The sequence below is a fragment of the Hippichthys cyanospilos genome, chromosome 15, assembly GCF_059441005.1.
Source record: "Hippichthys cyanospilos isolate Australia breed blue-spotted pipefish chromosome 15, RoL_Hcya_1.0, whole genome shotgun sequence".
In the NCBI taxonomy this organism is placed as follows: Eukaryota; Metazoa; Chordata; class Actinopteri; order Syngnathiformes; family Syngnathidae; genus Hippichthys; species Hippichthys cyanospilos.
Window position 1 is genome coordinate 6199339 of NC_142383.1, and position 15834 is coordinate 6215172.

General features: G+C 38.0%; 1 protein-coding gene across 2 annotated transcripts; it reads left to right on the forward strand.

Moving 5' to 3' along the window:
* Positions 1-89: 89 nt before the first annotated feature.
* LOC148411511 (TBC1 domain family member 10A-like) lies at positions 90-9622 on the forward strand. Of its 2 annotated transcripts, XM_088435876.1 has the most exons (10): positions 90-152; positions 481-632; positions 1940-2039; positions 2621-2728; positions 2995-3101; positions 3456-3570; positions 4805-4870; positions 5206-5395; positions 5623-5777; positions 7072-9622. In XM_088435876.1, exons 3-10 carry the CDS (start codon positions 1995-1997, stop codon positions 7453-7455), a joined length of 1170 nt encoding a protein of 389 aa, XP_088292002.1. In that variant the 5' UTR covers positions 90-152; positions 481-632; positions 1940-1994; the 3' UTR covers positions 7456-9622. The 2 variants fall into 2 exon arrangements, with proteins under 2 accessions (XP_088292002.1, XP_088292001.1); XM_088435875.1 differs by having other exon boundaries at positions 98-632.
* The last annotated feature ends 6212 nt before the right edge of the window (positions 9623-15834 follow it).

Below are 15834 nucleotides of genomic sequence, written 5' to 3' on the forward strand. Positions count from 1 at the left end.
AGACTAGTTGAAACGCGCAAAGTGCCTTTGTAAACGTTGCAGTGCGACATTGAGCCTGATGGGGGCGATAGAGAGCTGTTTATGTTCCAAAACGTGCTAGTCTGCATTCTTGCTGACAACAGAGATTTAACGACGACACATTCAGATGACAGGTGTGTGAGTTGCTACCACGCCAGAACCCACTCCGTCGTGTTACATTCGTGAGCTCCATTAAATATGAATATTTCCGTGGAAAATGACGCCAAAATCCCCCGTGTGACTTAAGTATGGGCGCTTAACTGCAAATAGCTAAGACGCATCCCCCTTAGCAACTGTAGCGAGTTAGCATAGTCTGTGAAAGTAGTTAAGCTACATGGAGGCTAACGTGAGTAAAAAATAAGGCCAGGGTGTCTCCGTTAATCAGAGGAGTTTTTTTCTGCAAAGATAAATGTCGGCTAAATGGCAAAAACCGACCAGGACGATGGTGAGCTTGAATTTCAGGGTAGCGGTGAACAGCTGACAAGCAACGGGAGCACTCGGTCGTTTGCCTCCGATGCAGTTACGTTGGACTCGGATGGCACTGACACCACCGGGGAGAAAGAAGTGGACAAGTATGGCTTTACAGGTGGAGCCCAGCAGTACCCGGGACTCCAGTAAGTCTCATATGCGATTCTGCATAATGCAATGTAATGAATAGATTTTAATAATCCTTAATGTGCAGAGTTGCTCGGCTTTTAGAGCCAAGGCGCAAAATTCCAAGTTACCCGAAAATGCGTTGTGTATAAATAACATTCACAGGTGAACTTTTTAAAATCTTCTCTAAACCCCTGATTATCCAACTGTATATCAATTATACTTGGAAATGCAAATCTATAAATAAAATAAAAACTTGCGATTTTTTTTCATTCAAGCCCTTATTAGAACTCATCAAGGTGTACAGAAAGTACTGAAACAAGGATTAGTTGGACAATTGCAGTCAACTTTTTCAAGGTCAAAAATTTTGTTCACCCAAAGAGGTTCGTTCACTTCAGGTTCATCCTGAAAATATTGCAAAATACCCTAAACTTTTTGCGAGTAACACGTATAGGGCACATATTATTGATATATTCCCGCAGTACCAGATTGTTAATTCATGAGAAATTGTACAATGCAACATACCTTGCTGACAGTCGGCCCAACACTAGATTGTTATATATGGAAAAGTTGCAAAATGCCACTAGAATCGGTATATAGGTGTGTAATGAACCGCTGAGATGTCATTTCATTTTATACCCACAACAATTTCTTGAAAAGCTGTGAGACGCAGTGTGCCAATGGGAGTGAAACAGGGTTAAAACAGTATTTAGATTAATAGTGTGTTTGTGGAATCTGAACTATCAAGCAGCAAAATCCAGACATTTTTATCCATCTCAGGGTGCTTCCATTGCACTACTTGCAGTTGAATGAAATTTAAGCCAAAGTTGCTCAAGTCATGAGCAATCACGGCTCAGGTAACTTTATTTTGCTGCTTAATTCATATAGAATAAATGCAAAGCTAGTAAGATTACCGTGTTAAGCGGGGATGCATTGAACATAATATTGTAAAGAAAATGTTTCGGTTGTCTTCCTCATGAAAGCAAGAGCTGCACTTAAATCTGCCTTCACAGAGACAATGATGCCATTTTCAATGACTGGATGTTATTGTATTATGCCAGAATTTTGAGAATTTGTAAAAGAATTGTAGTGAAGTCAAATAATGTTAGAGAAAAGGAACATGAGCAAAGTTTTCCCAGTGCTTCCTGTTTTCAGGAAACTGCTGATTATGAACATTGCTGTGCTGTTTTGTCCAAGGATCCGTTTCCTGTTTGAAAGGATAATGGGATCATGCATTTTTAATGTTGCACAGCCTTCCCCATTTTTACTTGGCAGAACATTTATAACGGAGGCAAAAGTAACTCAGAGTTTTATTTTCACTCCACAGAGCTGAAGAAATCCCTAAAGAGGTGCTGAGGCAGCGGGAGGGCAAATGGCTGGAGATGCTCAACAACTGGGACAAGTGGATGGCTAAAAAGCATAAAAAGGTCTCTCCTTACCTGCCCTTATAACTTCACTTTTGCTAAACAAGAGAAGGAATTTATAGAGCTGCTTGGGTTGCTTGAAAATGATTAGCATGTTACTGTTGAAATTAGTGGAATTTATGGTTGAATACAATCTGACACTCTGGTCAATCTTTAAAAAAAAAAAGAAAAAAGAGGTAATAATTTGTTCTAATAAATAATCTTGTCTCTTTTTTCAATATTATTTGAAATTACAGTCAATAATTTAAGTAACATTCTAAATGCCTCAAAAATAAGATACATGCACACTGTTGACATTAGAATGGCAGAGTAACCTTAAGATATAATAGACATCTACAAAAGTCCACTTTTTGATTTTAATTGATTGGAGGAACGGAAAGAAATAACAGCATCTAAAACAAGCTTATAAAATATGTATAAAATAATGACTGTATTAAACTATTTTAAAACAAAGCCTTTGCCAATGATAAATTAGCAAGTTCTTCATAGAAAACATTTCTTAAAAACGGTAACATAAGCACAATTATGAGTAAATTAAAAATCAAAATGTTTAACCAAATAAAACGAGCTGTCAAACTCCACAGGTGAAAGAACGCTGTCAGAAGGGGATCCCGCCATCATTGCGTGGTCGCGCCTGGCTCTACCTCACTGGAGGCAAAGTAAAGGAGGAGCAAAACCGGGGCACGTTCCAGGTCAGCTGAACATTTCTTATTCTGTGCATCTGGAATTTAAAGCGCCTTGAGTGCTTATTCCACAGGTCTAACAATGGATTTCCCTTGGGACTCATACTTGCATTTGCCAAGACTGACTAGTGATACTTGATATCTTAAAAGCGTAATGAAAATGTCTTTTATTCAAAGTAAATATTGTTTAAACGTTAGTTTTTCATAAATTCCTCTTTAGTGTTACAAATACATTGACACATTTTTTAAAATATGGTACAAACTTGTGCATTTAGGAACTGGACAGCCAGCCTGGAGATCCCAAATGGGTTGATGTCATTGAACGAGACCTCCACAGACAGTTTCCCTTCCATGAAATGTTTTCGGCCAGAGGGGGTCACGGGTAAGCACCATCAACTGTCCGCCTCACTGTAATATTGTCAACCGCCGTTGAATGCGGGTGATAGAATGTGAAAAAATGAATACAATCCTTCAAAAACTCTGATGTTGTAATATATTTAACTACTGTACTAGATATACTATCGTTGATATTATACTTCCTGCTTGATGGTAATTGTACAAATATTACCATTGTCTGTTTATTACTTACCACATTCCAACCAGTAACATCTTAATATTATGGTTAGATTTTTATCCTTTTAATTTATCCTCAATGATTGTTCTGTTGTGACAATTAGATTTACTTCACCAGATGAATGATGTCTCTATCTATCCATCCATTCTTCCATACATGCAGGCAGAGGGACTTATTCCGAGTGCTGAAAGCATACACGCTGCATCGTCCCGAGGAGGGCTACTGTCAGGCTCAGGCTCCCATCGCCGCTGTGCTTCTCATGCATATGCCTGCTGAGGTAAAAACTAGGAGCCCACCTATTAATCGGCCTATTATTTTATGTTTAGAAAATGACGATGAGGTGAACACTGAAAATTGAGCCGCGAAATTAACCTGATGTCGTCAGTATTTTACACACAAGTCACAGTTGGTTTACAAGCATGTCAAATATAACACACATTCAACTGCTGGTATGTGGATTAACATCCTTATAAACTCCTACATGAATTCCATTTTGCTATGCAATACATTCTTGAACAAGAGTGGCTTTCTTGTCGATTAAAAGAGAGATCCAGACATGACCCATGATGAAGCTCTTTCAGGCAAAAAAGTGTCATGTTCCATGTTCATATCAAAAAACAAAATATAAAGGATGCATGTTCTGTATTGATAGCAGCCGTTTTGACATTGACTAAAAATAGGTAGGCTTCATGAAAATCGATATCAGAAATGAGCAATTTCTAATTTATTTTTAATGCACATGCATTGCCTATGAGGGGACTGTTGCCCCCACCAACGTCACCAAACCGGGCTGATATTGCGGGTTGTACCACAGCAGTCAAAGCACATCTGCTTTTATAACAAGTTGAAATGTACATCCGGTGCTCAGGAGGGAATATGGTTTAGCTCCAAAAACTGCATCCAAATTTGGTTTTGCTGATTGCATAAAAGCAAGCACACAAAAAGTTGGGGAAACATTTTGTGGAGACATCATGCAGCATTAACTTGCCGTCAGGAGGCGGAGACATTCCACAGCAGAGTTCCACGGCTGCCTTGGTGCCTTAAAAAAAATTGTAAAATGTTTAAGACCCTTATAAGGGTCACCTAGCAAGAAAAAAAATCGCTCAATAACAACTAGTGGGTGCATGGTGCAATGCATTAAAGTTAACCTGGGCGATTGGTTTGGAAAATACAAAACTACAGCTCATGCTAATACAAATGTGAACACCTGATATTGATCAAACGTTTCAATAATGTGCTGTTAGCTTCATCTATACCTCAAAGTGGGACACCAGCGATACCTTCTAATAGCTTGCCAATTATCAATGTGGTAAAACGAGGACTCATCCGTATTAAATATTAAATAATCAACTCATTATTCAGTCACTGGTTTATTTTTCTGCCAAATGTCAGCATCAGCATTAAAAACTATATCAGTCTTGCACTTATAAGAACAACAATTTCAAATGAGAAAAATACATACTCTTTCCTTGGGCCCTTGTACATCTTTATAAAGTTGTCTTGTGTCCTAGGATGCGTTCTGGGTCCTTGTCCAGATTTGTGAGAAGTACCTTCCTGGATACTACAGTACAGGGCTGGTGAGATGCTCACTCAACTGTATTTTTAACAACGAATGTTTACACAACTGTCAAAGGATGACATCGTCACACTGTGTGGAGAGGCCCAATTTAACAAAATATTACTGTCTGCACTGGGTTCCAACCATATATTATTCCGAGAACAGTTTAAAATTGGGGTTGTTTGAGATGTTGCTATTTTACACAATTCTATTGGTAATATATTATTAATACGTGTCAGTGTGTGCTCTATGTCTTTGGATCTTTCCCTTGAGAGACAGATATATGCCTACCACCTACTGTAATAGTGTGATGAAACGCCTACCCAATTGATATGTTCACATTGTCCACTGCAGGAGGCCATCCAGCTTGACGGCGAAATTCTGTACGCTCTGCTGCGCCGAGTGTCTCCCATGGCGCTCCGTCACCTAAAGCAGCACAAGTTGGATCCCATCTTGTGCATGACCGAGTGGTTCATGTGCGCTTTCTCTCGCACGCTGCCCTGGGCTTCCGTGCTTCGTGTGTGGGACATGTTTCTCTGCGAAGGTGAGACACTTCGTGCATGTGCTATACCGGTGTTCCCCAACCTTTATTGAACCAGGACACACATGTTGCATTAGAAAAACCTGACAAGGCACATCACCAAACAAACACATCGAAAAGTAAGCCAACTAACAAAGTAACCATCCCAGTTACTTACAAGTTAGTCTATTCTTGATGCTGCTCCCCCAGCCATATGTTCTCACGTTGTAAGTCATCCCTCTTGCACTCAGGAGTTAAGATCCTGTTCCGTGTGGGCCTGGTCCTCCTCAAATGCGTGCTGGGATCTCAAGAGAAAGTGAAGTCTTGTCCGGGTCTCTATGAAACCATGGAGCGTCTCCGTACCATATCGCCACAATACATGCAGGAGAGTTTCCTTGTAGAAGAGGTCAGTCTGCACTCTCTCTATAAATGCATGCCTTAACTCTCTCCAGTTTTACGAGGATACACTGCTAAGAGCTCTTGTTGCGACCCATTTATTAAGAAAAAGATTTCAATCTGGGGGTTCGCTGTTTGTGACAGTACTGTCAAACAAAGAGTTGAGGTTACAAGTTTGTGGGAAGCATTACCTGTTTAACTTGCCACATTAAGGTATGTTCACTTACCACCATACTTAATGTTTTTCATTTGATTGTTTTGTTTTGTTTTGTTATGTATGGCCTCAAATTGTTTTTTCATGTCAATATTTGTGAATGTAGAATAGTGATAGACTTCTATGCCTTCCGACTTGTATACGGATTCTGTTCCACCACCAGTGGGAACCACAGAGCTTCTGTATGAAGGCACAAATGGATCAAATAAACGTGTTCTTAACGACCAACATTATGTTTTAAATATAATCGTAGGTCTTGTTAATGTTAAATTATATTACAAGGGGCGTGGCACTTCTTAGGAGGCTGCCAAGATTGTTAAAGCTACTCACAATAGTAAATGCAGCACCTGCAGAAACCTCCTGCTTGTCTGTAATGAAAAAACGGTCTAAATCGGAGTTTCTTTAAAACCTTGCCGTATTAGTAAAATAATGTTTTTTCTCTACAATGTCAAGACAGTTGCCAAGGGCCATGATAACCTGTTTATGACACATGCTTTTGAAAGAATTACATAAACTTCAAAACGCTATTTATTTTCGCTTTCTGAAATCTGCCTTTTTTAGAGTACGATAACACAAATCGTGAAAATCCAATAGTAATTGAAAAAAGATTTTGATTAACATGCTGGCTTAGCAGTATTTTTTATATTGGACATCTGTAATGGAGTGTCTAGATAAAATTCCTCCACTGGCAAACCACTTTTTTTTTTTTAGATGAACAACTCTATGAAGTGTCTCAATGATGTTCTTTAACTCACTTCATCATAGTTCCTTGGCACCAAAGGAAGATTCTTTTATAGTGGCCCACATTTTTAATTCAACACAAAACTGGTGACTAAATGCATCTGATGAAGTTTAAAATTAAGAATAGGTTCCGTAAAATCAGCAAATTGCGACTGTTGAAACACCATTGCCTAAAGTCAGCTGGGATAGGCTCCAGAACACCTGCCACACCCTCGTTAGGCTGGGTGCTATAGAAGATGAATAAACCGTGTACAGTATAACCAGCATTACCATGCTACTTCTTTCATGTTTTCCTGCAGTTTCCTATTAAAATATGACATTGTAATCAACTGCAAACACTGTAATTCAGACCATAGACCTGTCCGTATCGGAGAAAGACATAGAGAAAGAGCACCTGGCACAGCTGCGTCGCTGGAAAGAGACCCACGGCGACCTCAACTACAGATCCCCTCCCAGGATGCACGGCGCCAAGGCAGTTATGGCCGCCGAGCCGCCGAACCGGCGGGAACTGAGGCAGCGGCCCACCATCATTGTTGAATCCCCCCCGGAGGTAGAAGACGGCAGGGACTCTCGCAAGGCCAAAAGGGAGAAGCAGAAGGGGAGCATTCTACCACCGCAGGAGACGGATAAAACGCCACCTTCTCTCACGGTACCATCGCCACTTCTGCAACCAATGAACATGCACGCGTCCAAAGAGAGCGTGAGCAGCGCCGAACATGACACATATCTGTAGCACGGCGAGCACTCAAATCATCCCTTAAAAGAGCTGATGAGATTTTGTTGAAGTGAATTTTCTTAAACGCTCACAGTTCTTAAAATGTCAAAACACTATTGTAATTGTAGAGTACATTAGTCATTTGGGAAAGTTACTGCAGTGTGGAAGTTCCATAAAGAGCCCTTTCAGTATTTATTCAATATCTTTGATATTCAACTTGCAGTCCACGTAGATGTTTGTCCTCTAGTAAGACAATTATAAAGCACTAATAGTATAACTGTCTTGAGAGTAATATTGTTCAACTACTTCCCTCACCACTGTATGCCATTTCTATTGTCCTCGATTAAGCCTTTTGTGGTGGCCCTTTTACAACCAGCACTGGCCCAGTATATTCACAATAAGGTTTCAATGATCGTTCAATATTTAGCATTTTTATCCTGCGTTATTTGGGCCCTGAAGAAAATATTTTGTATTTGTACTTTTTTGTTGCATATTCTATTTTTATTTTTGTTGTATGAAATCCAAATGAATATTTAACATGTAACTGCTGGGCTTCATAGCTTCTAGACATTCTCAATGGAGAGTCGCATAAAAAATGAGTGCAACGCATTAAAAATGCCAATGATGATTGATTAATTCAGGCGGCTATACAGTAATTGAAGATATGCTAGAGGAACTCATTCAGTGCCACTTACAACTAGAGAAGTAAAAGATACATTTTAAATGGGCAGCTATATAAATCAAAAATCAATTTTAACCTGGCTGGTAGTTAATGAGTTAAAAATGCAACAATGTGTTGTTTTCATCGTATTTATGATCATATGTATTTTATATTGTAACATAGTCTTTCTACTAGTATGTCAAAGTTGTCCCCTTTGAGGATAAAGAGATTACTACTTATACATGGAGTTAAGTTAGATGTCAAAGATATTGGATCAATTTTAAATGGCTCCATGGAAAATTGTTAAAGCATTCATTTATGGGTGTATTGGTAGGACTTTTCAAAAGTGGTGCTTCAAGTGCGATAAGACTGTTAGTAGTAATTCACAGTCATTCTTCTTGTGTGAGGACAAACGCTGTTTTGTATTAGTACATAGACACTTAGGATATAAAGGATATGGAATACAAATGCAGAAACCGCTTCCTCAGCATCATCTCATAAATGTGTAATTCTTCCGAATGGACTGCAGGTGGCGTTGATGAATAGTTTGCACGTTTTTCCTTGAGGTTTGATCAGACAGCGAGAGGATGGGGCGTCTTTATGGGCTGCATGACTTAACATGCTAACTGACGTTAACAATAACTGTTGTTATGTACTGCAAAGAAGCATTCTGAATATGTCAGAGCAGAAATTAATTTACTCACCAGACACAATATATGGTCCATTATCTAAATAGATCCCATATGAGCTTTTTGAAGAAATAAAACCTCCACAAAGGCAAAAATATATATATTTTTAAATGGAAGAGATATCACATTGGATATCATGAGATTGTGCAATTGTATCTAATACTGTGCCAGGCAGACAGTTGCTCAAGCTACATTACACTACATTGCCAGCGAATCTTATTTTTCCTATTTTTCTAGCCTTGCTGTCAGTCTCTGAAAAACTGTTGATGTAATGAGTAGAAAACACCTTCACACTACTTTGACTCCACCTCTTGTAATGAAGGAAACTGTGTTGAGGGACATTGTTGTGCCGTGAAGCCAAAGATTTTTAAGTTGGGTGTGTTGTATCTGGCAAAATGGGAGTGTTTATTCACGTTGGAAATGAAATGAGTGAGTGACTGTCAATGCAAAATTAAGCATGCGGAAGATAAAGACTTTGAAGGACTGTTATAGGGAAGGGGGGATTGAAAGGTTTTTGTTGATGTCATGCATTTAGTTTACAGATCCCACATCTGAGCCAGATATATAAAATTATGTTTATTTTTGTAAGTTTGTGACACAAATGCTGTCCAATGAATGTACAACTTGTTTATTTTTTTGGGAGGGGGGGGGGGGGGTGGCAATGACGTATAAGGTCGGACTCAAAGATTGTTTTGCACTTGTAGATGGAAAATTGGTAATTAAAATCAGTGGTAAAATATTAGCCAGGAAAAATATGCTCTACAAGTGTAATACATATTTGTCTGCAATCAACTTTATAAAAGGGATACCCTGGTGGGTGTTAGACAAATTAAAATGTGTGGTCTGTGTTTCTCTTGAATCAAACGTTCACAACAAACATATGAATCATTTTAGAATCCATCCATTCATTTTTGTTTAGTACTTGGCCGCATAAGAGTCTCGAGTGAAGTGACTGTGGAAGAAAGGCAGGGGGAACCCTGGACTTCTCACCCTGCCCCATTTTTTAATATAAATGGAAAGCATTTCCATCATAATTCAGATGGCCGCCACTGCTCCTTATACCTGTAATCCAAAAATAGACACTTGAACCAAGCTGTGGCTTTGAGCTTGGTGTGAAAACAAAGTCAAATCCATTCATGCAAGTATTTTTTTGAATTATATGATTTGTAAGACTGGCCACTGTCCGTCTACAATGCTTGCATTTAATCCTAAATAAAAACAATGCAACGAGAGTAAAATGCCACTCACGCATTGAGCTGAAATAAAGTCCAATACAGTAGACCCTGTGTTTGTGAACATTCACCCGCTACCCTCCCGCACCCTCGCACACTTCCTCAGACACCTGTTTCTCCGGCTCTTTCAGCTCGGCCACGAATTAGCATTTCAAATGGGGGAGAATTCCCACAGCGTGCTTCATTGCGCCTCATTTGGCGCTGTTTGGCTTCTGAATGATGAAGATAAGATGCCTCCAAGCCCTTGTCTCTTTATCAAACATTGTTCACAAAAACAGTGTAGGGATGCCAGATTAACAGATTAATTGTGATCAATTACAGCTCAAGTAAAAGATTTTGTTTAAATCTGTAACTTTACACAACACTGGAAGTGGATACTGTTTGTCATTGTGTATGACAAAACCTGATAGGCTCCTGTTTTGTATGGGAGGGCAGTTTCAGAAGCAAAAGGAAGATGTGAAAATTGAGTCAAAATGTGAAAGAAGTGCACATAGCTTTCCACATAAATGCAAAGCACCCGGCTGCGACTTCAGTCACAGCTAATGATAGCAACAGTGATGCTAATGTAGCGAGCCATAGCAAAGTTCTTTGCCAAACTAAACTCAGGAACATCTTGCATTTGAGCAAGTCTGAGACCGGTAGGATGAATGATACTTTTATTTAAGGTTAATTTGTAATTATTTGGTAATTGTCAAAAGAAAACAGCACAATTCCACCCGAGGGTTGAAACTAATGATGGCAGTTAGCACTTGGGATCAAATGAAGAAGCTAAGTAAATAGTTACAACTGCATCTGTTAAAGAAAATAAATTGCTGAAGTCACTGCTTTCTTGCTGTTTTATTGCTTTGGACACACAATAACTCACACAATATATATAAAAAACAAATCTAAATGTCAGATTTTTTTTTTAATCTCTTGAGAGCTCTAAGTATTTGTGGTACTTTGTTGAGTGGCATACTTTTGCACGTCCAGCCATTATTACAAATTATGTTTTAAGGTGAATAAAAATATTTCAAATTGTGCTGGGTTATCATGAATTAACAATGTTTGCAGTCATAAATACAGTGGCTAATAGGCTAAATTTTTACTCTTGTTAGCCACAACTGTTTTCCATATAGATCAGTGTTTAAAAATCACTAAGAAAACCCACACCACAGGGTAATCAGCCAGAATGATCTTTCAGAGATTTCTGACAATTCGGCCTTTGACGATTTCTTTAACATCTGAACGTTCATAAATATCCAACATCGTAAGGTGAGTGCACAATTTGTTGATTGAATAATTAATCACTACACTTATTAATTCTTTTGTTTACACTTATGATATTTTACAGGTGTAAAAGTTCAATTTATGAACTAGTTGACTTGGTAACAATCCTTCTTCACTCTATGAATCTCTGTGTCATTTAAAGGTAAGTGCACTTTTTAAAATGAACAGCCGTTAATTTACTGTATATCCTGTAGGATGGTTAAGTCAAGTTTCATTATTTTTTTTTCAAATGTCCCTATGCATTTTTTTAGTTTCACAATGTGATACTTTGACCGTGAAAGATATTTATGGCCAGATAACCACCTTTTCAATACTATGTATGAGCGCTGTTTATGTGAAAGGACGTCAGCGGAAAGACTAAAGAGGAGCGCTATCAACATCAATTGATATTGACTTTTGCTTTTAGGGGCTTAAAGAAAAGAAAAGGGCTAAAAAGAAAAAACTATGGAGTCAGAAATGTCAAAATCGTAAGGCTGGTCCTTTTTTTATTTATTTGTGTGTGTGTGTGTGTGTGTGTTTTTTTTTATCAATTGGCATTAAAGCAGAAACAAAGCTGCTTACCAGCATCATTGAACCAACTGTTAACCAACATTGCATTTTAGGTATTTGCTTCTGCAAATCCTCAGGATTACCAAAACAGAGAAATGACTACTGGAATGTCTTGTATTCTACAACTCTGCATAATGTGTAAAATATTTTTGTGCTTGTAGGACATTTGTTACTATGTTTGCAGTGGTTTTGAATGGCACTGCATGTAATTTTGAAAAACGAAAACGGAACGAAAAGTTAATTTCATGACAGCCCCAATATTTTAACCAACTCTCAACTGAATTCCCTTCTGTCAATGGCAATGCAAAGTGAGCATGTGATGTATGTTGTTTTGATGGGGGGGTGGGGCGGTGGATGGATGATATTGTAGAGGAGGCGGCCATATGTGTGAAGCATCTAAGAGATTAAAGTCTGGGCTCGGTGAGCTGTAAAGCTCGTCTCGAGCTTTTTGGTAACAAAGTTGCACCTTTTATCCCCTCAGTGCCCTCTCTGTGCCCTCTACCCAAAAGGGGATTATATACTTGGAGGTTAAGGACATAAGACAAAAACCCAGTAGGTGGCTGCTTAAGTCTTATCTTTCTTCTTCTTCTTTGTGTTTCTAATGTGTGACTGCGTGCTATTGTATACCGTTAACGAGGAATCTAAAACATGTTTAGATAAAATGTTTTGTAAAATATGCTTAAGTTTGAAAACCAAAAACAGTAGGTGGTCAAACCATTATCGTGACGTCAGCAAACCTTTTTGGACTGTGCAATTTTACAGTTGTGAACTATAAATTACAAATTAGACAAATAGAAAAGTCCCATTAATTTCAAGAAATATTGAAGAACATACAATTTTGGAATAGGAAGGTCTTTATTTAAAATGATCTTTTGATGTTTTGTTTTGTTTTTTTTGAGGGGAAACTGTGTAAAGCAGTAGTGGTATCGATACTTGGTAGCGATATCAATGAGTTCTCAAGCGTTAAGTATTTGTACTTGTATCAGTCTGAAAATGATTGCTATCAAACAGCTGTGTTTATTATGATGATCATTTTTTTAAATTATTTTTATTTTATTTTTATTTATTACTATAAATTGCCAACTTAACTACAGAAAATAAAGAACATGACTAATAATTATGGTAAAATATGATTCATGACATCAAAATTGTCAAGCTCAACGTCACTTCAATGCCACTAATTTAACAGATGTAATACTACTTTATCCCACTTTTTGCTCTCCTGTACAGAACATTGTTACCTGTTGTATTATTTTATTACAATCAATCATTCAATGATAAAATAGTAATTCGATTATAAAATTGCCGGATAAAGCCTACTGGATCATTTGAACTTTATTACGTGTCAATTCGCTGCGCTTTGAGTTTGAATGTGATTGCTTAATTCTGAACACACACTTGTCTCCAGTTATATGGGTGTCGTTTCTTAATGATTATGTTTCTCAATCTAGCCTTCCCCCCACTAATGGAACACGGGTGTGTAGACTTTTTATATCCACTATACACAATGGTTAACTTGTGTACACATGTTAACACTTTCAGTGCCAAGCATGATGTGAAAAATGAACCCCTAGAATGCTGGCCGATTTTGAGCATTTTCACTATAATTTCAAAAATGGCCGACAGAGTATTTATTGTCTATGTCTATATAAACATAGGTTCCACCATATTTTTACTCACATAAAGAAAGTATAATTTTACCTTATTCCGTTCATGAATAATCACTTTTTGAAAATATGTCGTTTGAGTGCCACGAAGCAATTTTGGAAAAATGAGGAGAAAGGTTTTTTGTGAAAACATGTGTTTTCTGCACAACTTTGACACTAATAGTTTATTTATTTATTTTGGTTTAGTGGCATCTGAAACGGATGCAAGTGGACTTTGCAAAATTTGCACACTCATCTTGCTTCCCTACATCAGGGCCGGACTTGAGAGGAATCAGTTTGTGTTTGTGGCTCTATTTAAAAAAGCACTATGCCACACGTTAGCTAGCTTGCAACTTAGGGCTGTGTTTTCCAGAAGGTCAGGGGATGGATCTCTGCTGATCAGTGGATCCATATCGGAATCCACTCAAATGACGAATCTGGCTCAACGTCTCTGAATTCGCCATCAGATGACATAGAATCTTTTAAATTTTGTGACCCAATTTTGAAAACCGTAGATGCGCTTATCGACAGGTAAGATAATGCATATTCATACACCACTTTCTCAGAATCTACTTCATCAGCTTTGTGTCCATTATTTGGCCAACTAGGCAACATGCTTTGATTATGATCAGTTTTAATCCTTTCCCCAACTGCACAGCATTGCTTTTCTTCTTGGTGAGGCTGGTCACATCTTTCTAGCTAGCGAGTGCTACATCGTCATCAAAAGGTGACAGCTAATCACTACAGTGCTCGATTGGCTTAGTATTAAGAGGAGCGCTGGCCACAAGTGTCATCTATCCATTCTATTAATGAAAAAAAAGTAGCTGACACACTAAGTATTTTTCATGACGAGAATTCTCACCCGTGGCGTTGAAAGAGTTCTTTAGGAGTTGGACCTGCCTCTGCATTTCTTTGTAGTACTTTTTCATGTTTGCTCAGAAAACAGAAATTGAAGGGAGAGTTGCACGTGTGGGACAGGAAGTGGAGTGGCAGCGTAGGTCAGCAGTATCACAGATGCTCTTTCAATGCGCGACGACCAGGAAGCGTGTGTGTCTTTTAATGTTTTTCCTCAGGATAACGGTAGCCGGCCACACGTATAGTGAATGTCAGCTTTTTTTCCTTTATTAAGATTTGTGGTAGGATATGAGACGTCATGCCCGGATCTCCATCTTTAATATTGATGATGCCCTTTTCCTCTGCTTGGCGCACTCTTTCAAGTTATTGTTCTTGCGGAGGCCTCTTGAAGTAGTCTTCAGTATTAGGAAAGCATGTGTAGAGCGCTCATGGTCTACACATTAAAATCAGAAAAGTGTGTTAGACATTACCCTGTCTGGGCACTGTGTTTGGCATTTGAGTCCACCTCTCTGAGTCTTTTAAAATATCTTTACTATTTTTACCTGCGAATGCAAATCTAATAAAATGACTTTGACACTTCAAAAATGGTTTCACATCATGCATAAGCACACTTCTCAAATTTCTTGTTTTTGTTTTCGGCGATCCTTGAAGTGGTTATTTATTTACATTAAAAAAGTATGTGTGTGACATTCTAGATTAAAAATCTTAGTTTGGATTATAGTTAGCCTACAACGAATGATTATTTTAATACTTGATTAATCTTTCAATTGTTTGGCAATCAATAGATTCATTTGATTTTAATAAAAATTCTTTGCTTTTATTAAAAAAACATTACATTTCAAAGAGTCTAAAATGCACAAGCATATATTAGTTATAATACCATACTCCTCCTCAACTTGCATCTTTTAACTTTTAGCATCAATATTCACTGCAATATTGCTGCTTTTTCCAAATTCTAAATAGAGTCCCGTTTTGGGCTATGTGTGTACAGTAATTTACATACAACGTATTGTCTATTTACGGCACCAATAACACCACTTCAATGATACAGTGGAAACTTTTCGTCTGTTTGAGACATATTTTCTCATGGTTGGGAAAAAAGGGAAATGGAAGTAATCTGTTCCATTGTCAAAATGTTGCCATCATAAACCTTTGATTCATTCTGCAGGAAGTATTCTGCAGTAGTAATAATGGAAACATATTCCTACTGTTGCTAGTTAGACCGAACATTCCCATCTCTTCTTTATGAATATAAAATATACTTGAAAGCTATTTTTACATAAAAAATGAAAACAATTACAAAACCGTACATTCTTATTGGTCTCTCAGCGTAAGTTGACTATAACACGTAAAATGTAGTGCCTTCACTTCAATTAGACTGTGGGGCAAAAAAGACTTCTGTTTTGTTGGGTTCCATGATCAACGTCAGAGATAAAAATAAAAATTTGCCACCCAAAAACTTGTACCCAAAAACTTAAAGAACAGACATTCAAATG

Coding starts and splice junctions, on each gene's coding strand:
- LOC148411511 (XM_088435875.1), top strand. CDS start 439: ATGGCAAAAACCGACCAGGACGATGGTGAGCTTGAATTTCAGGGTAGC. Junction 2,040..2,620: donor TGGCTAAAAAGCATAAAAAG/GTCTCTCCTTAC, acceptor CAAACTCCACAG/GTGAAAGAACGCTGTCAGAA. Junction 4,871..5,205: donor GATACTACAGTACAGGGCTG/GTGAGATGCTCA, acceptor TGTCCACTGCAG/GAGGCCATCCAGCTTGACGG.